The sequence below is a fragment of the Cajanus cajan genome, chromosome 1 (genome assembly GCF_000230855.2).
Source record: "Cajanus cajan strain Asha chromosome 1, NIPB_CcT2T_4, whole genome shotgun sequence".
Taxonomy (NCBI): domain Eukaryota; kingdom Viridiplantae; phylum Streptophyta; class Magnoliopsida; order Fabales; family Fabaceae; genus Cajanus; species Cajanus cajan.
This window is the reverse complement of record NC_138517.1, coordinates 88766588-88786022: the sequence shown is the minus strand read 5'-3', so window position 1 is coordinate 88786022 and position 19435 is coordinate 88766588. Positions and strand designations below refer to the sequence as shown.

The window sequence follows — 19435 nt, the reverse complement described above, 5'->3', positions numbered from 1 at the left end:
ATGATGAATAAGGAAGTAAGAATCTTCGTGGTTCTGCGTGATTCTGATGTCAACAATATTTAGTTGCTAAATATAATATGAATGTTTTATTCATCATGAAAGGATAAGGGAACATAAATCTTAGAAAGTTGTTGCCTAAATATTCTTTTAATTGGCAGATGATGGAAAATGGGTGTAAGAACCTTTAATGATTATTCCTGTCTCTCATGTCATGATTATGAGATTGCTATTATGAGATGATTTTTTATTTATCAAGAGAAAATTTAGAGCATTAAATCTTATAAACTTGTTTCAACCTTTAAATTTGAATAATGTGGTTGTTATTGGATGGTGACTTTCAGTTGACATATGATGAATAAGGAAGTAAGAATCTTTCATGGTTCTCCGTGATTTTGATGTCAAAAGTATTTAGTTGCTAAATATAATATGAATGTTTTATTCTTCATAAAAGGATAAAGGAGCATAAACCCTAGAAAGTTGTTGTCTAATTATTCTTTTAATTGGCAGATGATGGAAAAGTGGTGGAAGAACCTTTAATGGTTATTCTTATCTCTGATGTCATGATTATGAGATTGCTATTATGTGATGATTTTTTATTTATCAAGGCGAAATTTAGGGCATATAAATCCTATAAACTTGTTTAAACCCTTAAATTTGAAAAATGTGGTTGTTATTGAATTGTGACTTTTGGTTGACATATGATGAATAAGGAAGTAAGAATCTTTCATGGTTCTCCGTGATTCTGATGTTGACAATATTTAGTTGCTAAATATAATATGAATGTTTTATTCATCAAGAAAGGATAAGGGAACATAAACTCTAAAAAGTTGTTGCCTAATTATTCTTTTAATTGGTAGATGAAGGAAAAGTGGTGTAAGAACCTTTAATGGTTATTCTTGTCTCTGATGTCATGATTATGAGATTGCTATTATGAGATGATTTTTTATTTAACAAGAGAAAATTTAGGGCATATAAATCCTATAAACTTGTTTCAACCCTTAAATTTGAGAAACGTGGTTGTTATTGGATGGTGACTTTTAGTTGACATATGATGGATAAGGAAGTAAGAATCTTTGTGTTTGTGTAATTTATCTTTGTTTCTCTATGTTTGTCTTTATTTATGTGTGATTTATTTTTCTTTGTGATAGGATTTGTGTTTTGTGTGTCTATTTGTTTGTTTGTATCTCTCTTATTCCTTTCGTGTCTTTGTTTTTGTCTTTGTGTGTGACATGTTTGTGTTTGTGTCTCTTGGTCCTTGTCTTTGTGTGATTTATCTATGTCTCTTTGTGTCTGTCTTTATTTGTTTGTATGATTTATCAGTATCTTTGTGATAGGATTTGTGTTTGTGTCACTTTGTATGTCTTTATGTGTTTGTTTGTGTTTTTATCTCTCTCACTCCTTTTATGTCTTTGTGTCCTTCTTTGTGTGGGACATGTGTGTGTTTGTGTCTCTTGATCTTTCCCTTTGTGTGATTTATCTTTGTCTCTGTGATAGGATTTCTGTTTGTATCTGCGTTAGTGTCACATTGTGTGTCTTTATGTGTTTGTTTTTGTTTGTATCTCACCTACTCTTTCCTTGTGGGTTTGTCTTTATGTGTAGGCGTGCCTCTATGTCTTTGTGTCTATATGTGTGTTTGTGTATATGATTGTGTGCGCTTGGTCTCTAACTTTATGTTTGTGTTTATGACTATGTATGTTAGTGTTTGTGTGTGTGCTTTGTGTTTATGTTTGTCTTTGTGCCAATGCATATACTTACTCATTCCTTAATACTTCACCCTTTTTTCACTCATTCTCATTTTCACTTTATCTATTTGTGCTTTTTTTTTCTCATTTATATTTTTTTATGTTCAAGAAATATAAGTTTTGAACCTTCTTTATTGAAAATCTAATATTGAATTATAGAATGTAGATGCATCTAAGCATAATGAACCTTCATTCGTAGTGATTATTGGATAGATAGTTCCTATGTTGTTATTAACATTGTAAGCTTAGATACATACTATTTGGAGCTAACATCATATAGCAATGGTGCTACCGAGACATAATGAAGAATTTTTTTGCTCGAACAACAAGAGGAAGACGTCATCCCCTTCCATCAAGGTTCTTCCTTTTCTTTTTAAGTATTTTTTTTTCTCACTTAATGCAACATTCTGATTCATTTTGATTCTTTACAGGTCAACAGTGGCATTATTGCCTTAAAGAAACCATGCTGCCAACCAAAAATCCCAACAAATAGGGGAATATGTTCATTTTGGGTAAATGATAGAACATTAAAGAAAGGTATATTTAATTTTTTTTAATGATGTTTTGATGTTTTTAACTTTTAAGCCTTTCGAGTTTTGGGAAATCACCCTTTGGCCTTGGTTGGAAATCTTGATCCAAAATTAAATGTTAGAACATTAAAGAAAGGTATATTTAATTTTTTTAACGATGTTTTCATGTTTTAGCTTTATTTTCTAATATAAATGCTTTAACTAATATAGTGAAATTTCTTCATTTGTTTTTTGGAAAGTTAACTTATAGTTGTCTTGTGGTGAATGATTTTATACCACAGTGTTGTTGCTCATGTCGTTCAAAATGATCTTCATATTGTAGAAATGACAATTAGAGAAAGTTTGGCCTTGTCCGCAAGACATCAAGGAGTTGGACCTCGTTAAGGTTAGTTCACAGGAATTCTTTATGCTTACACTCATTGCTATGTACAATGTTGAAAACATAAATTAACATTTTAAATAAATATTATCTTTTAACTGTTCATGATACTTGGAGCTTATTTTTTGGTTGGGGATTTGTATTTCATATTTGTCATGCATCCTTTAGCCTTTCTTTTATATTGGAGAAAATTTGGCAAATCTTTGAAACCAAAGAAGGAAAAGTATGACAACTTAACAATTTTAACATTAATAGTTTGATTTTAGAGATTTCGTTCTTCTACTTGTCATTTCTTTCAAAAAAATTTATCGATTCAAGAAACTTGTAATGAAGGAACAAAGCAACTACATCTAATTGTTGATATATCTTTTGTAGATAGTTATGTTGAAATCAAGTGCATAATTTATTTCATTTTCATACAAAAATAGAAATGGTTGATAATTAGGTTGTTGTTCTTTTGACTCATTTCCTTAGGTTAAAGAATCTAATGTCCAAAACACAAATTTGATAACAAACTATGCCCTAAGGGTCATATATATATATATATATATTTTAAAATCCATCTATGATTATCATGAATTCATTTAAAAGTCTCTTGTTTCCTTGTTATACATTTGCAGATTTTGGGACTAATGGGTTGTGCTATAATATTGTAGTGGGAACTACAATGTTTAAAGATACTTTGTTACAACAGGTATAATTATCTTGAATTCAATCTTGAAGTGTGATCTTGTTTAGTGACTTGATAATTTTTTTTGACAATCTTTAATAGTTATACATTTATAAATACAAGAAGATACTAGTTGGTCCAACTAAAACTCTTTTTGTGAATGAGATATCCATAGGTTTGGATATCTTGACAACAATTTTTCCAAATTGTAAATTAACTCAAGCAATATGTTCACATTTGCAAGGAACAACAATCATTTCACCCCTGCTCCAACATTAAAGACTTGTAACCATTTTTATGACATTAATTTACTCTTTTTAGTCATTTTTTTAATTAATGGATTTGCAATATCACAATAAGAAAGAATTTTTTTCTTCTAATTAATAGGTTTGCAATGTCGCGCCAAAAAGTTGTGGCATTGCCCTACTGATATTTAGAAGGTACGGAGTTGGAAAATGCAAGTCATTCAACTCTTGCTTATCCAATACATATTTACTTATGAAGTGCAATGCATTTGTCTACACCTTCAAGCTTGGAAAGTTTCATTTTATTGGCTTATATTCTATCACAGGTAAGATTATCACTTATTTACATCATGGGTGTATGCTCTTCTTGCATGGATTGTAAAAGTCCCCCTATTTATGTGGGAAGTGAATTCCCTTACCTAAGATCAGTTTGTTGCATACATTAGAAGGTAAGAGAACAATGTTTTTACACATAATCAACAAACTTGTGCATTAATATTTACCCCTTGTTTCATTTTCTATTTGATTCGTTCTAATATGCAATGATATGTATTTGTAAGTCAACCTAACATTGTTTTATTATGTGATACCTTATTCTTGAAGTAGTAAACTGAATGGCAATGACATTGTTCTAATTAATTGTAGCTATTGAGAGGGAATTGACAATGACCTAATAATTGGGTCGTCTACACTGTCCATTCTTTTTGGTATTAGTGGTATTGTCCTATTAACAGGTATCTAGTTATTAAACAAAATAATTTCTCATTTCCTACTATGTTATTACTAACAATCTTCCTTATTTCTCATTATGCCCCAGATAATATTAAAAAAATGGTGGCTTAAGGGCATTTGGATATAATCACATGGTAAATAATGAGTTCCTTGTAAAGAGATGAGACATGTAAGTTTTTCAATAATCTATGTATTTTTTTTTTCTGTCATCCTTATCATATCATCAAATTAAGATGATTTGTTTTAGAATTGATAGACATTAATGCAGCATTCATATTAAAAAATCTTAATGGTATCCTTCGAAAATTGACATGTTTTGATACGATTATAGTGTTTAAAAGATTATGAATGTTTTATTCATCATTAGAAAATTGTGTAATTATAGCATATGATTATTTTATATATCATGAGAGAAACTAAGATATATGAATCCAATAAAGTTATCCCAAATTCAAAAGTCATAAGAACTTGGTTGCTACTACAAGATGATATTTTAATCGTCACATGATGGGAAAAGGGTGTAAGAACCTTTGATCACTGTATTACTATGCATGTGTTATATGTTTATGTTTGCCTTTGTGTCTCTTGGTCTTTGTCTTTGTGTGATTTATCTTTGTTTCTCTATGTTTGTCTTTATTTATGTGTGATTTATTTGTGTCTTTGTGATAGGATTTGTGTTTGAATTTGTGTTTTGTGTGTCTATGTGTTTGTTTGTGTTTGTATCTCTCTTATTCCTTTCGTGTCTTTGTTTCTGTCTTTATGTGTGACATGTTTGTGTTTGTGTCTCTCGATCCTTGCCTTTGTGTGATTTTTCTTTGTCTCTTTGTGTCTGTCTTTATTTGTTTGTATGATTTATCAGTATCTTTGTGATAGGATTTGTGTTTGTGTCACTTTGTATGTCTTTATGTGTTTGTTTGTATTTTTATCTCTCTCACTCCTTTTATGTCTAAGTGCTTTTTGGTGTGGGACATGTGTGTGTTTGTGTCTGTTGATCTTTGTCTTTGTGTGATTTATCTTTGTCTCTATGATAGGGTTTTTGTTTGTATCTGCGTTTGTGTCACTTTGTGTGTCTTTATGTGTTTGTTTTTGTTTGTATCTCTCTTACTCTTTCCATGTGGGTTTGTCTTTGTGCGTAGGTGTGCCTCTATGTCTTTGTGTCTATATGTGTCTGTGTTTATGAAAGGATAAGGGAACATAAACCGTAGAAAGTTGTTGCCTAATTTATCTTTTAATTGGAAGATAATGGAAAAGGGGTGTAAGAACCTTTAGTGGTTATTCCTGTCTCTGATGTCATGATTATGAGATTGCTATTATGAGATGATTTTTTATTTATCAAGAGAAAATTTAGGACATATAAATCCTATAAACTTGTTTCAACCCTTAAATTTGGAAAACGTGGTTGTTATTGGATGGTGACTTTTAGTTGACATATGATGAATAACGAAGTAAGAATCTTTCATGGTTCTCCGTGATTCTGATGTCAACAATATCTAGTTGCTAAATATAATATGGATGTTTTATTCATCATGAAAGGATAAGGGAACATAAACCCTAGAAAGTTGTTGCCTAATTATTCTTTTAATTGGTAGATGATGGAAAAAAGGTGTAAGAACCATTAATGGTTATTCCTGTCTCTGTCTCTGATCTCATGATTATGAGATTGCTATTATGAGATGATTTTTTATTTATCAAGAGAAAATTTAGGGCATATAAATCTTATAAATTTTTTTCAACCCTTAAATTTGAAAAACGTGGTTGTTATTGGATGGTGACTTTTAGTTGACATATGATGAATAAGGAAGTAAGAATCTTTCATTTTTCTCAGTGATTCTGATGTCAACAATATTTAGTTGCTAAATATAATATGAATGTTTCATTCATTATTATAGGATAAGCGAGCATAAACCCTAGAAAGTTGTTGCCTAATTATTTTTTTAATTGGCAGATGATGGAAAAGGGGTGTAAGAACCTTTAATGGTTATTCCTGTCTCTGATCTCATGATTATGAGATTGCTATTATGAGATGATTTTTTATTTATCAAGAGAAAATTTAGGGCATATAAATCCTATAAACTTGTTTCAACCCTTAAATTTGAAAAACGTGGTTGTTATTCAATGGTGACTTTTGCTTGATATATGATGAATAAGGAAGTAAGAATCATTCATGGTTCTCCGTGATTCTAATGTCAACAATATTTAGTTGCTAAATATAATATGAATGTTTTATTCATCATGAAAGGATAAGCGAACATAAACCCTAGTAAGTTGTTGCCTAATTATTTTTTTAATTGGCAGATGATGGAAAAGGGGTGTAAGAACCTTTAATGGTTATTCCTTTCTCTGATGTCAAGATTATGAAATTGCTATTATGAGTTGATTTTTTATTTATCAAGAGAAAATTTAGAGCATATAAATCTTATAAACTTGTTTCAACCCTTAAATTTGAAAAACGAGGTTGTTATTGAATGGTGACTTTTAGTTGACATATGATGAATAAGGAAGTAAGAATCTTTCATGGTTCTCTGTGATTCTGATGTCGACAATATTTAGTTGCTAAATATAATATGATTGTTTTATTCATTATGAAAGGATAATGGATCATAAACCCTAGAAAGTTGTTGCTTAATTATTCTTTTAATTGACTGATGATGGAAAAGGGGTGTAAGAACCTTTAATGGTTATTCCTGTCTCTAATGTCATGATTATGTGATTGCTATTATGAGATGATTTTTTATTTATCAATAGAAAATTTAGGACATATAAATCCTATAAACTTGTTTCAACCCTTAAATTTGAAAAACGTGGTTGTTATTGGATGGTGACTTTTAGTTGACATATGATGAATAAGGAAGTAAGAATCTTTCATGGTTCTTTGTGATTCTGATGTCAATGATATTTATTTTCTAAATATAATATGAATTTTTTATTCATCATGAAAGGATAAGGGAACATAAACCCTAGAAAGTTGTTGCCTAATTATTCTTTTACTTGGCAGATGATGGAAAAGGGGTGTAAGAACCTTTAATGGTTATTCCTGTCTCTGATGTCATGATTATGAGATTGCTATTATGAGATGATTTCTTATTTATCACGAGAAAATTCGGGGCATATAAATCCTATAAACTTGTTTAAACCCTTAAATTTGACAAACGTGGTTGTTATTGAATTGTGAGTTTTGGTTGACATATGATGAATAAGGGAGTAAGAATCTTTCATGGTTCTCCGTGATTCTGAGGTCGACAATATTTAGTTGCTAAATATAATATGAATGTTTTATTCACCATGAAAGGATAAGGGAACATAAACCCTAGAAAGTTGTTGCCTAATTATTCTTTTAATTGGCAGATGATGGAAAAGGGGTGTAAGAACCTTTAATGGTTATTCCTGTCTCTGATGTCATGATTATGAGATTGGTATTATGAGATGGTTTTTTTGTTTATCAAGAGAAAATTTAGGGCATATAAATCCTATAAACTTGTTTCAACTCTTAAAATTTGAAAAACGTGGTTGTTGTTGGATGGTGACTTTTAGTTGACATATGATGAATAAGGAAGTAAGAATCTTTGTCTTTGTGTGATTTGTCTCTATGTTTGTCTTTATTTATGTGTGATTTATTTGTGTCTTTGTGATAGGATTTGTGTTTGAATTTGTGTTTTGTGTGTGTATGTGTTTGTTTGTGTTTGTATCTCTCTTATTCCTTTCGTGTCTTTGTTTCTGTCTTTGTGTGTGACATGTTTGTGTTTGTGTCTCTTGGTCCTTGTCTTTGTGTGATTTATCTTTGTCTCTGTTTCTGTCTTTATTTGTTTGTATGATTTATCAGTATCTTTGTGATAGGATTTGTGTTTGTGTCACTTTGTATGTCTTTATGTGTTTGTTTGTGTTTTTATCTCTCTCACTCCTTTTATGTCTTTGTGTCCTTCTTTGTGTGGGACATGTGTGTGTTTGTGTCTCTTGATCTTTGTCTTTGTGTGATTTATCTGTCTCTGTGATAGGATTTTTGTTTGTATCTGCGTTTGTGTCACTTTGTGTGTCTTTATGTGTTTGTTTTTGTTTGTATCTCTCCTACTCTTTCCATGTGGGTTTGTCTTTGTGTGATGGTGTGCCTCTATGTCTTTGTGTGTATATGTGTGTTTGTGTTTATGATTGTGTGCGCTTGGTCTCTAACTTTATGTTTGTGTTTATGACTATGTATGTTAGTGTTTATGTTTGTGTCAATGTGTGTGTGCTTTGTGTTTATGTTTGTCTTTGTGCCAATGCATATACTTACTCATTCCTTAATACTTCACCCTTTTTTCACTCATTCTCATTTTCACTTTATCTATTTGTGCTTTTTTTTCTTTCTCATTTATATTTTTTTATGTTCAAGAAATATAAGTTTTGAACCTTCTTTATTGAAAATTTAATATTGAATTATAGAATGTAGATGCATCTAAGCATAATGAACCTTCATTCGTAGTGATTGTTGGATAGATAGTTCCTATGTTGTTATTAACATTGTAAGCTTAGATACATACTATTTGGAGCTAACATCTTATAGCAATGGTGCTACCGAGACATAATGAAGAATCTTTTTTTCTCGAACAACAAGAGGAAGACGTCATCCCCTTCCATAAAGGTTCTTCCTTTTCTTTTTAAGTATTATTTTTTCTCACTTAATGCAACATTCTAATTCATTTTGATTCTTTACAGGTCAACAATGGCATTATTGCCTTAAAGAAACCATGCTGCCAACCAAAAATCCCAACAAATAGGGGAATATGTTCATTTTGGGTAAATGATAGAACATTAAAGAAAGGTATATTTAATTTTTTTTAATGATGTTTTGATGTTTTTAACTTTTAAGCCTTTCGAGTTTTGGGAAATCACCCTTTGGCCTTGGTTGGAAATCTTGATCCAAAATTAAATGTTAGAACATTAAAGAAAGGTATATTTAATTTTTTTTAACGATGTTTTCATGTTTTAGCTTTATTTTCTAATATAAATGCTTTAACTTATATAGTGGAATTTCTTCATTTGTTTTCTGGAAAGTTAACTTATAGTTGTCTTGTGGTGAATGAGTTTATACCACAGTGTTGTTGCTCATGTCGTTTAAAATGATCTTCATATTGTAGAAATGACAATTAGAGAAAGTTTGGCCTTGTCCGCAAGATATCAAGGAGTTGGACCTCGTTAAGGTTAGTTCACAGGAATTCTTTATGCTTACACTCATTACTATGTACAATGTTGAAAACATAAATTAACATTTTAAATAAATATTATCTTTTAACCGTTTATGATACTTGGAGCTTATTTTTTTGTTGGGGATTTGTATTTCATATTTGACATGCATCCTTTAGCCTTTCTTTTATATTGGAGAAAATTTGGCAAACCTTTGAAACCAAAGAAGGAAAAAGTATGACAACTTAACAATTTTAACATTAATAGTTGTTTGATTTTAGAGATTTCATTCTTCTACTTGTCATTTCTTTCAAAATTTCTTATCGATTCAAGAAACTAACTTGTAATGAAGAAACAAAGCAACTACATCTAATTGTTGATATATCTTTTGTAGTTAGTTATGTTGAAATCAAGTGCATAATTTATTTCATTTTCATACAAAAATAGAAATGGTTGATAATTAGGTTGTTGTTCTTTTGACTCATTTCCTTAGGTTAAAGCATCTATTGTCCAAAACACAAATTTGATAACAAACAATGCCCTAAGGGTTAAATATATATTTTAAAATCCATCTATGATTATCATGAATTCATTTAAAAGTCTCTTGTTTCCTTGTTATACATTTGCAGATTTTGGGACTAATGGGTTGTGCTATAATATTGTAGTGGGAACTACAATGTTTAAAGATACTTTGTTACAACAGGTATAATTATCTTGAATTCAATCTTGAAGTGTGATCTTGTTTAGTAACTTGATAATTTTTTTTTGAAAATCTTTAATAGTTATACATTTATAAATACAAGAAGATACTAGTTGGTCCAACTAAACAATCATTTCACCCCTGTTCCAACATTAAAGACTTGTAACCATTTTTATGACATTAATTTACTTTTTTTAGTCATTTTTTTTAATTAATGGATTTGCAATATCACAATAAGAAAGTATTTTTTTTCTTCTAATTAATAGGTTTGCAATGTCGCGCCAGAAAGTTGTGGCATTGCCCTACTGATATTTAGAAAATTTAGAAGGTACGGAGTTGGAAAATGCAAGTCATTAAACTCTTGCTTATCCAATACATATTTACTTATGAAGTGCAATGCATTTGTCTACACCTTCAAGCTTGGAAAGTTTCATTTTATTGGCTTATATTCTATAACAGGTAAGATTATCACTTATTTACTTAATGGATGTATGCTCTTCTTGCATGGATTGTAAAAGTCCCCCTATTTATGTGGGAAGTGAATTCCCTCACCTAAGATCAGTTTGATGCATACATTGGAAGGTAATAAAACAATGTTTTTACACATATTGTTTCATGTTGTATTTGATTCGTTCTAATATGCAATGATATGTATTTGTAAGTCAACCTAACATAGTTTTATTGTGTGATACCTTATTCTTGAAGTAGCAAACTGAATGGAAATGATATTATTCTAATTAATTGTAGCTATTGAGAGGGAATTGACAATGACCTAATACTTGGGTCGTCTACATTGTCCATTCTTTTTTGTATTAGTGGTATTGTCCTATCAACAGGTATCTAGTTATTAAACAAAATAATTTCTCCTTTCCTACTATGTTATTACTAACAATCTTCCTTATTTCTCTTTATGCCCCAGATAATATATTAAAAAAATGGTGGCTTAAGGGCATTTGGATATAATCACATGGTAAATAATGAGTCCCTTGTAAAGATATGAGACATGTAAGTTTTTCAATAATCTATGTATTTTTTTTTTTGTGTCATCCTTATCATATCCTCAAATTAAGATTATGTGTTTTAGAATTGATAGACATTAATGCAGCATAAATCATATTACAAAATCTTAATGGTATCCTTCGAAAATTGACATGTTTTGATGCGATTATAGTGTTTAAAAGATTATGAATGTTTTATTCATCATTAGAAAATTGTGTAATTATAGCATATGATTATTTTATTTATCATGAGAGAAACTAAGATATATGAATCCATTAAAGTTATCCCAAATTCAAAAGTCATGAGAACTTGGTTGCTTTATAGGATGATTTTTTAATCGACACTTGATGGAAAAAGGGTGTAAGAACCTTTGATCATTGTGAAGATTGATCCTGGCTTGATAAGCTTCCCAAATGTGTCCTCAGTTTCCCTCCGGACCAGAGCCTCTCTCTCTACTTCCTCTTTCTAAAAACTGTCTCTGTTTGACAAATGAGATCCTCCGGTCCTAAGTCCCTATATATAGCCATTTTCCAAAATTTCCAAATTTCACCCTTAGCACCTATTCACCTCAAATATTCTATTCCTTGAAGTATTTCAACTCTCTAAGCTCTAAAACAACCTCAAATTCACTCAGAAAGACCGGATTTATCTTATGTTCCTATCCTTTAATCTCTTATCCATCTTATTCATTTCCATGCAATACTCACAACTCTATATGAAATGCAACATGTATCAACACACAAAAAAACATCACTTTCAGATACATATGCTTGGAATAATGAGTTGCATGTCATAATATTTCACTTAACTAAGATGAGAAGGAAGGTGATCAATCTTCTTCCCTCTTAGTACCAATTCAATATAATGGTGTACAATGCATCATTCACCAAATTCATGCACACACATGCCTATCTAAACCTCTCAAAAACATTAACCTTTCATCTCATACTATAAAATCACTACCATGCTTAAACAACTAATCAAAACCACATCAACATACAACATGCACAGAGGTAAGCACATTTCAAATCCACATCTCCATAATCCAATCCAAATCCATATAAACAACATATATATACATACATACATACATACATATATATAGAGAGTATATCTACCAAATAGCTCAGTATTTCCATGGCGTTACAACTCTCTCCAACAACAAAAATTTACGTCCCCGAAAATTCACTTACTCAAAAAGAGATATGGGTATTGATCCTTCATCCTATCTTCCAACTCCCAAGTGGCTTCATTAGTAACCTCATCCCAAATAACCTTTACCAAATTGATAGATTTACCCCGCAACTGTTTAACTTTCTTATCTACCACTGAGACTGGTTGTTTCTCAAAAGTTAAATTCTCCTTAACTTGCACTGCCTTTGATTCCAAGACATGACTCGCATCGTGAATATACTTCCTTAGTTGTGAAACATGGAACACATCATGCAAATTAGACAGGAATGGAGGTAATGCAATCTAATATGTCACTGGTCCAATCCTCTTGAGAATTTGATACGGCCCAATAAACTTAGGATTCAACTTCTTAGCTTTAGTAGCCCTTCCCACACTTGTAGCAGGCGTCACCTTCAAAAATACATGCTCTCCCTCTGAAAACTCCAAAGGTTTCCTCCTTTTGTCTGCATAAGACTTTTGCCTACTCTGAGCAGCTTTCATTCTTTCCTGAATTTGTTTCACTTTTTCGGTAGTCTATAAGATGATCTCTGGCCCCACCATCATTGATTCTCTCTCTTTAAACCAACACAAAGATGTTCGAAACTTCCTCCCATACAGAGCCTCAAATGGTGCCATTCCTATACTTGCATGAAAATTGTTATTATAAGTGAACTCGACCAAAGGCAACATTTCTTCCCAACTCCCTAGATGATCCAAAATACAATCTCTCAACAAGTCCTCCAAAGATTGGATAGTCCTCTCAGACTGCCCATCAGTCTATGGGTAATAAGCAAAACTGAGTCTCAACTTAGTCCCTAACGCCTGGTGAAAACTCTACCAAAATCGGGAGGTAAAACGAGGATCCCTATCAGAGATGATACTGGAGGGCACACCATGTAATCTAACTATCTCCTTAACATACAACTGAATTAACTTTTCCAAGGACCATTTTATATTCACTAGAAGAAAATGAGCACACTTAGTTAATCTATCCACGATCACCCAAATAGAATCACAATTCTTAGCCGACCTTGGCAAACCAACAACAAAATTCATGGCGATACTATCCCATTTCCATTCTAGCACTTCTATCAACTGTAACAAACCTCCTGGTTTTTTATGTTCTACCTCAGGTTTCTAACACACAATGCAAGTTGCAACATACTCGACCACCTCCCTTTTCATACCATTCCACCAAAACATTCTCTTCAAATCTTGATATATCTTTGTCATCCACGGATGCACACTCAACTTGCTTTTATGACCTTCTTCAAGTATCAACTTCTTCAACTCTTCATCTTGTGGAATACAAATTTTGCCTTTGTATCACAAAACCCCATCCACATCTTGTTCAAATCCTTCAGCTCTCTTAAAACCCAACAACTATCTAACCTTATTCAAACCCACATCTTGAGTTTGTTTTTGTTTCACCATCTCCAAGAAATCACTAGTAATGGTAGTCATACCACAACTAATAAAATTTGGAGTATCCAAAACAATAAGATTCATATCCCTGAATTTCTCTATGATAGACCAAGGGCCAAGGGCCTAGTCACTAGAGCTATGGCTAGAAGAATGAAGAATACAAGAAGAGTTAGACCTCTTGAAGACTAGTGGGCTTCTCAAGCCCAAGGTACTCTTCATTTGGACTACTCTATCATGAAGAGAAGGCCTAGTTCTAATTGTATATATTTTGTACATAGTTCCTTTGTATAGGTCTAATTTTGCCTTTGTATTTGTGAGGCACTTTACTTGCTTTTAATTAGTGATTGTATATTGATTTTAGGGTGGGTTACTTGGAGAGTTTAATTCCATTTAACCTCCCTTGTTGATACATTCATTTTCTATTTTTTCAGTAGGGAAAAAGGGGTGGCATTTAGCAATGCTTAAGGGTGTGACTAGTAATTGGGCCAGAACTGGGCCTAGGCAAAATTTTGCATATTAGACTCATTTTTCTCCTAATTTTTCATAGATTTGATTTAGCTAGCTCTCATCATCATATTATGAACCTAACTAAACCAAATCAAATATTTTTAAATAAATCAAGTGAGCATTTTTTAGTCTTGGCCGCCTAGCTCTTTACCTTGTTCTTGGCCGAATTTGAGTCTTCTCCTTCAAGCTTTGAAGCTTGCCTTCCAAGCTTCTAAACCTTGGGAGGTTAGGCTGACCTTACCATGGTTCTTAAGTGAACCATGGTCAAGGTTAGCTTCTCCTACAAGTTTTAGAAATCATGGGCGGTTAGGCTAAACCTTACCATAGTTCCTAGTGAACCATGGTTAAGGTTAGCTTACACTACAAGCTACCTCTCGTTATATATTTGTAAATCTGACCTAATACTTCACTTTTGATGAATGAATTTAGAAATTCTACTAGAATTCTCTCTTCTCTTAAGTCTCTAAAACTGTGGAGCTCCTCCTCTAGGTTTTTCTTCAAAGGTTTTCAACCTTTGAACTAGGTTCCTCGAGCTTCTTCAAGCTTCTTGAAGTGGCCGAACCATCCAAGTTGTTTCTCCACCATTGAAGGTTCTTCAAAGGTGTTTCAAGCTTCTAATTGAATCAACCTCAAGGTGCAAAGGTCGAATGAAGGTGGAACTATGAAGATTCAACAACCGGTCTTCATCTAGTTCTATCATTTTTGGTATCTAGAGCTTTGGTGCTCTTGAGGTTTTGTGTCTCTAACTTGTTCTACTTGAATCCGTGTTGTCTACTCTTCCTTTTCTATGTCTTAATGTGTGTTTGCTGTATGGATCTAATTTTTTTCATATCTTGATGGATCCTATTTGTCACATGAAAAATAATTGATTCATATTTTTGCTTGTTCCTAATTCTTGAATCAATTTGTTTTGGTGCGCCTAGGTTCTTTGCTTGTGTGTTTTTGTTATTTGCTTGAGTTTCTCCATTCCTTAACATGTGTCCGTGATTGGACAACATTCATACTACATTAGATTTGTTTTTGAATCACTTGTTTTGTCTTAGAAAGTCATGTGTAGTCCTTTGTATGTTGAAAATTCCTAGACTAGCTTGTTTGACCTAATTTTTGTATTATTTTTCAATCATTGTGTGGTGCGTCATTTTTCTTATTGAATCTGAACCTTACCTATATGTACTTTTGATTTACATATTTGAGTTCATGATTTGCTATTAGTTCTAGCAAATTTCCTAGAGTTATGTTTCCTTTATGTCTTGTTAAAAGTTTTGTCAAAAAAATTGTTAAACACTATTTCCTATTAGGTTTCTTTGAGTCTTGTGTGTGGCTGAAACCTATATCAATTTTTAAAGCATTAAAACAGAGACAAAACAGAGGTGTATGTGTTCTTAATGCATGAGAAAAACAAAATAAAATAGTGCCTAAAATTTGACCTAAAAATACTACAAAATTAAGAAGCACTAGTTGGAATATGCATGTGAACACCTCTTGTTTTGTGAAAATATTTTGGCAGCAGTTTTATTAGCCTAAGACTGAGACCTATATTTGTTAAAAAGGCATTTAAACTCCTGATTATTAAAATAAAAAGAAGTGAAAAATATATTGCAAAAAGAAAAGAAAGAAAATAGTAAACGAAAAAGCCAAAAGGAGTGAAAAACTAGTGTAACTAGCTCTCGATTTTGGTGTGTTTTTGCCTTTAAAATTTTCAGTCCAGCCACATATTTTGTGTCTTGTTTTTGTTTCTAATCTTAGATTTGATTTTGTAATCCATTCTAGAGCCTTTGATAGGAACTCTTTTGTGTGCTAGCTTTTCAAATTGTGCTTTAATTTTTGCTTGTCAATTTTTGGAACTCTTTCTAGTTGTCTCATTTCTTTCCACCAATTGGTGTAGTCATTTCTAATTGTTCCTTTTCAGTTTTTGCTTTAAATTTCCAGCAACTTAAGGTGTGTTGAGTGCTTCTTGAAGGTGTGGAAGGCCAAGTTCAAAGGAAGTCAAAGTTTGAAGTATCCAATATCAAGGCTACTTCTAAAAAGTGGAGTGATACACTTGAGAGGACAGCAACCTTGGTGGCTGGAATTGGAAGAGAAGGAGCAACAAATTTTTAGAAAATTTTGTGAACTTTAGAGACTAATTTTAGTGACAAAATTTTTTTGTCTCAAAAACCAATTTTCCTTACAAAATCTGTCTCTAAATTTGTCTCTAATTAGTGGCTAATTTTGTTTTCTTTGAAATTAAGTGCAGCCACTAATTTCATTTGATTGTAAATTTACATTTCATTTGGTGTGAATTTACATTTCATTTGAGTGTGAATTTGCATTTCATTTGGTGTAAATTTGTATTTCATTTTCTTGTAACTTTTTAATTCTCATTTTTTGTACAAGGCCTTTATTAAGGAGTGTCTTGGAGTGCCTTTGGTGTATCTCCACCTCTCCTTAAGTTTTCCAAGTAGTAAATCCGTGTAGTACTTGTGAGAGGGTCCTTGGAAGTCTTTGGTGCTTTCCAAGCTCTCACCTAGGTCTAATTGCTTTCCACGCCTAGTTTATGTTTTCTTGTCTTTAAGTTTTCAAGCAAATTATGTTTTAAATAATTTAAGTTTTCAAGCATTGATTAATTGTACACTTTAGGCACTTGTTTGTTATTTTTCTTTGAAAAATTTCTTTGTGAAAATTTCTTTGTGCAAGGCAAACGTACAAGGGGGTTTAGAGATTTTTACTTGAAGAGACTTGGTTATTAAGTGGCTCTTTAGTAGCTCACCTCCCTCCAAAGTTCAATTTGTACTCTTAGACCTTCAAGTGCCAAGTCTAAGAACTTCCCAAAAATATTATTTTCTTAAAAACTATTTTTGTGTGAAAAATCTTTTTGTCTTAAAATGTCTCAAGATTTCTCCTATAGTGAAAGTGATGGCTCTCCAAAAAGTCTTTCATACATTACAAAAGAGCTCAAATCACTTAAACTATGGAAAAAGCAATAGTCTCTTCAAAGAGAAAGAGATAAAATTGAAAGGGAAGGCCAACTTGTTTATCTTGAGGAAGAATTGAGAATTCTAAGGCAAGAAGAAGAAAAGTTGAAAGAAGATATGAAGAAACATAGGAAAAAGAGTAGGTGCTCACTTTCCCAATATACATCCCCTAATGAAAGCATGAATCAAGGGGATCACTACCAACCTCCCCCTAGAAGGTCCATAAGGCCTAGGGAAGTCAAAGTTGACCTCCCACAATTTTTCGAAAAAGATGATGTGGAGTCATACTTAGATTGGGAGATGAAAATAGAGCAACTTTTTGCTTGTCATAAGGTAAGTGAAGAGAGGAAAGTCCCTCTGGCTATCCTTAGCTTCCAAGGGCATGCCATGTATTGGTGGACAACTCTAGAGAGAGAGAGACGCCTCCATAATGATCCTCCAATTCAATATTGGAATGATCTTAAAAGTGCAATGAGAAGGAGGCACATTCCCACCTACTATGGAAGGGAGCTTATGAATAAGCTCCAAAGGCTCCAACAAAGGGATATGTCTGTAAAACAATACAGGCAACAAATGGAGCTTTTCATGATGAGGGCTTGCATAAAGGAAGAGGAAGCTACAACTGTAGCTAGATTCTTAAGTGGTCTTAATTTAGAGATAAGAGACCAAGTGGAGCTACTACCCTATAGGGACTTAAATGACTTGGTCCAACTTTGTGTAAGGTTAGAACAACAAAGAATGAGAAAATCCTCTTATAAAAGAGATAGCTCCTACTCTTCATCTCTAAAGAAAGACTCCAAGAGGGAGGGAAAGCCTTTTAAGAAAAAGAAAAATTTTGAACCCTCCAAGAGTCTAGCTATAGAAAAAGACAAAGGAAAGGGAAATGTCACTTCACACACTAGTTCTAGGACTAGTGATATAAAATGCTTTAAATGTCTAGGGAGAGGCCACATTGCCTCCCAATGTCCCACAAAGAAAGTGATGATCATGAGGGGACATGACATTTATAGTAGCCAAGATGAGGCTACTACTTCCTCTAGTAATAGTGAGGAAGAAGCAAGTGATGAAGAGGAAAATCTGGAGTCTACTTTTCCCTATGAAAGGGAGCTCTTAATGATTAGGAGACTCCTCAACAACCAACCTAGTGGTACCCTATCACAAAGGGAGAACATTTTTCATACTAAATGCAAAGTTTCAAACAATTCATGTTCTCTCATTGTTGATAGTGGCTCATGGTGTAACTGTTGTAGCACTAGGCTGGTTGAAAAGTTGGATTTAACTACAAGTCCCCATCCTAAACCTTATCAACTCCATTGGCTTAATGAGGATGGTGACCTAGTAGTTGACCAACAAGTAAAGGTCAAGCTTTCCATTGGGAATTATGAAGATGAAGTGTTATGTGATGTAGTACCAATGGAAGCTTGTCATATCTTATTAGGAAGGCCATGACAATTTGATAAGAAAACCATGCATAATGGCCTTACTAACGAGATCACCTTTACTCATAGAGAAAAGAAATTTGTGCTTCATCCTCTTTCTCCTCAACAAGTGGCTGAGGATCAAGCACAAATGAAACTCAAAAGAGATAGTGAAAAAAGGTTTAAAAAAAAGCAGAAAAAAGAGAGAGAAAAAAGTCCATGAAATCTAAGGATAAAGAGGAATCTAGGGAGAAAATGGTTCCTTCCCTAGAGGTTGTTACTCAAGAGAAAGAACTTTCTAAACAAACCCTCTTGATTCAACAACCTTCTTATATCCTTCTTTGCAAAGGAACTCTCACTTGCACTGCCACATCTAGTGGACATGAGACTTTACTTAAGGGGGTAAAAATTCTTTTAAAGGAATTTGATGATCTATTTCCTCCCAAGGGTCTAAAGGGCCTTCCTCCTTTAAGAGGAATAGAGCATCAAATTGATTTGGTACCTGGGGCTAGCCTACCCAATAGGCCTTCTTATAGGACCAACCCCCAAGAGACTAAAGAAATAGAGTCTCAAGTCCAAGAGTTGTTGGAGAAGGGCTGGGTTCGAAAGAGCTTAAGTCCTTGTGTTGTACCTGTGTTGTTGGTCCCTAAAAAGGATGGGAAATGGAGAATGTGTTGTGATAGTAGGGCCATCAACAACATAACTGTTAAATATAGACATCCAATCCCTAGGTTTGATGACATGCTAGATGAGCTTCATGGAGCCATTATATTTTCTAAAGTTGATCTTAAAAGCGGATATAAT

The 19435-nt window shown here is 32.6% G+C and overlaps 1 protein-coding gene across 1 annotated transcript; it reads left to right on the top strand.

The window, feature by feature from the left end:
• The first annotated feature begins 3106 nt into the window (after positions 1-3106).
• LOC145953195 (uncharacterized) lies at positions 3107-19224 on the top strand. Its single transcript, XM_083066988.1, has 6 exons — positions 3107-9093; positions 9410-9472; positions 10085-10158; positions 10422-10483; positions 10615-11160; positions 16169-19224. Exon 6 carries the CDS (start codon positions 17331-17333, stop codon positions 18660-18662), a length of 1332 nt encoding a protein of 443 aa, XP_082923114.1. The 5' UTR covers positions 3107-9093; positions 9410-9472; positions 10085-10158; positions 10422-10483; positions 10615-11160; positions 16169-17330; the 3' UTR covers positions 18663-19224.
• Positions 19225-19435: the final 211 nt, after the last annotated feature.

Bases quoted from the DNA above. Each gene is read 5' to 3' on its own strand.
- LOC145953195 (XM_083066988.1), top strand. From the start codon at position 17,331: ATGAAGAAACATAGGAAAAAGAGTAGGTGCTCACTTTCCCAATATACA.